Raw genomic sequence first — 2,500 nt, 5'->3', positions numbered from 1 at the left:
TGATCATAAAACAATCAAAGTAATCGGATTAGTGATGATGATTATCATAATGATAATGGTAATGATAATAAAAGATAATAATAATGATAATAATGATAATGATAACAATGATAATGCTAATATATGATAGTTATAATGATGATAATGATAATTATAATAATAATGATTATAATAGTAATAATAACAATAATGATGAAAATAATGATAATGATCATAATGATAGTAATAGCAATTATAATAGTAATAATAATATTAATGATGATATCAATAATGATAATGATAATAGTGATGATAATAATGTTAATATCAATAATAATAGTAAGGATAATGATAATAATGATAATGATAATAATGATATGTACAATGATAACAATTGCAATAATAATTATGACATTGATAACAATCATTACAGCAAAAATAATAATAATAGCATAATTATAATGAAAACAATGATAATAATAGTAATAACGCTCATGGTAATAATATTGATACTACTGCTACTACTGCGACTCCTACAACTACTTCTTTATATAATTCTGATAACAATGCTGTTATTGATAGTAATAATAATGATGATAGTGATAATGATATAGATAGCAACAATAACTGTAGTAATAATGATAATGATAATGATGATAATGATGATAACAATGCTAATGATTATGATAATGATAATAACGATAGTAGTAATAAAGATAATAATGATAATGATAATAGTAATGATAATAATGTTAATGATTTTAGTAATAATAATCAAAATTATGATAATAGTAATAAAGAAAATAATGGTGATAATGATAATAAAAATAAAAAGAGATGATAATGGTGAAAAAACATGATGCTACTACTGCTACTAAAAATAATAATAATGATAATAATGATAATGATGATGATAACAATAATGGTAATGATAGCAACAACAACAACAACAACATCAACTACAAAAATGATAGCAACCACCACAGCAAAACCAATCATTAATCCCAACACGAAAAAGCGAAGCAGCAGTGCCAACTCTACCTGCAGCTCCTCCCTCAGCAGCGTGAGCGAGTGGCGCACGTGTTCCATGTTGTTGACGGTGATGCACAGCTGTTGCGCTCGCTCGTCCTCCTGCGTGTCCGTGGCCAGGGTGTGGAGGCGCTGCTGCAGGAGGTACACGTAGTAGTCCGCTGCTCCTGACATGCTCTGCGACGAAGGGGTTCGAGAGGGCGTTAGCTACACTGATATTTGGGGTGATGATGTGAAAGGTGTTGGGTGGACTCATTGATGATGTGGAAGGTGTTGGGTGGACTCATTGGTGATGTGGAAGGTGTTGGGTGGACTCATTGGTGATGTGGAAGGTGTTGGGTGGACTCATTGGTGATGTGGAAGGTGTTGGGTGGACTCATTGGTGATGTGGAAGGTGTTGGGTGGACTCATTGGTGATGTGGAAGGTGTTGGGTGGACTCATTGGTGATGTGAAAGGTGTTGGGTGGACTCATTGGTGATGTGGAAGGTGTTGGGTGGACTCATTGATGATGTAAAAGGTGTTGGGTGGACTTATTGATGATGTGGAAAGTGTTGGGTGGACTCATTGATGATGTGAAAGGTGTTGGGTGGACTCATTGATGATGTGGAAAGTGTTGGGTGGACTCATTGATGATGTGGAAGGTGTTGAGTGGTCTTATTGGTGATGTGGAAGGTGTTGGGTGGACTCATTGGTGATGTGAAAGGTGTTGGGTGGACTCATTGGTGATGTGGAAGGTGTTGGGTGGACTCATTGGTGATGTGGAAGGTGTTGGGTGGACTCATTGGTGATGTGGAAGGTGTTGGGTGGACTCATTGATGATGTGGAAAGTGTTGGGTGGACTCATTGATGATGTGAAAGGTGTTGGGTGGACTCATTGATGATGTGGAAAGTGTTGGGTGGACTCATTGATGATGTGGAAGGTGTTGAGTGGTCTTATTGGTGATGTGGAAGGTGTTGGGTGGACTCATTGGTGATGTGGAAAGTGTTGGGTGGACTCATTGGTGATGTGAGAGGTGTTGGGTGGACTCATTGGTGATGTGAAAAGTGTTGGGTGGACTCATTGGTGGTTTATACCCATTGCAGATTGCTGTCATGACATACCTGACGCAGGAGCTCTGGCCTTTATTTTATTATGCTAGTAATGAGTGAATGATGATGACATTTGCAGTCATAATCCCTATAATTACCGTAATATTAAGCAAAATGGGTTTCAACGAAAATCCAAAACCTAGATGGCGCCACTTTCTCCTAGCAACAGCAGGAGAGAAAGCCTTGAATGGCACCCATCGACGGTCTCCGGCAAGCACTATCTCTATAGGGCGATGGCACACAGCAAGTTGATGACCTCTTGCTCTAAAGTACCGTCGATGAAGGATGTGCAGGCAGAGTGAGAAGAGGAAGGTGACTCAAACCATACCCAGTGTCTACAATGTACCCTTGTTCCTCTGTGTACTGTGTCTTGTACTGTGGCACTCAGTCATAAGCGCAGAT

The 2,500-nt window shown here is 38.0% G+C and overlaps 1 protein-coding gene across 4 annotated transcripts in view; it reads right to left on the bottom strand.

Annotated features, from left to right (window-relative positions):
* The window catches only part of unc-13-4A (BAI1 associated protein 3), a 296,640-nt gene that overhangs the window by 19,600 nt on the left and 274,540 nt on the right, over positions 1-2,500 (bottom strand). For all 4 annotated transcript variants that reach the window (XM_086552080.1, XM_086552083.1, XM_086552081.1 and 1 more), the window contains one exon: positions 1,021-1,185. In XM_086552080.1, the coding sequence (XP_086408206.1) occupies positions 1,021-1,185 (165 nt within the window). The remainder of the gene's footprint in view (positions 1-1,020; positions 1,186-2,500) is intronic.

The sequence above is a fragment of the Penaeus japonicus genome, unplaced genomic scaffold, assembly GCF_977035675.1.
Source record: "Penaeus japonicus unplaced genomic scaffold, GWHDUDI00000001_assembly GWHDUDI00000026, whole genome shotgun sequence".
Classification (NCBI taxonomy): Eukaryota; Metazoa; Arthropoda; class Malacostraca; order Decapoda; family Penaeidae; genus Penaeus; species Penaeus japonicus.
Note: the sequence above shows the minus strand (reverse complement) of the source record. Positions and strands in the feature narration are given on the sequence as shown.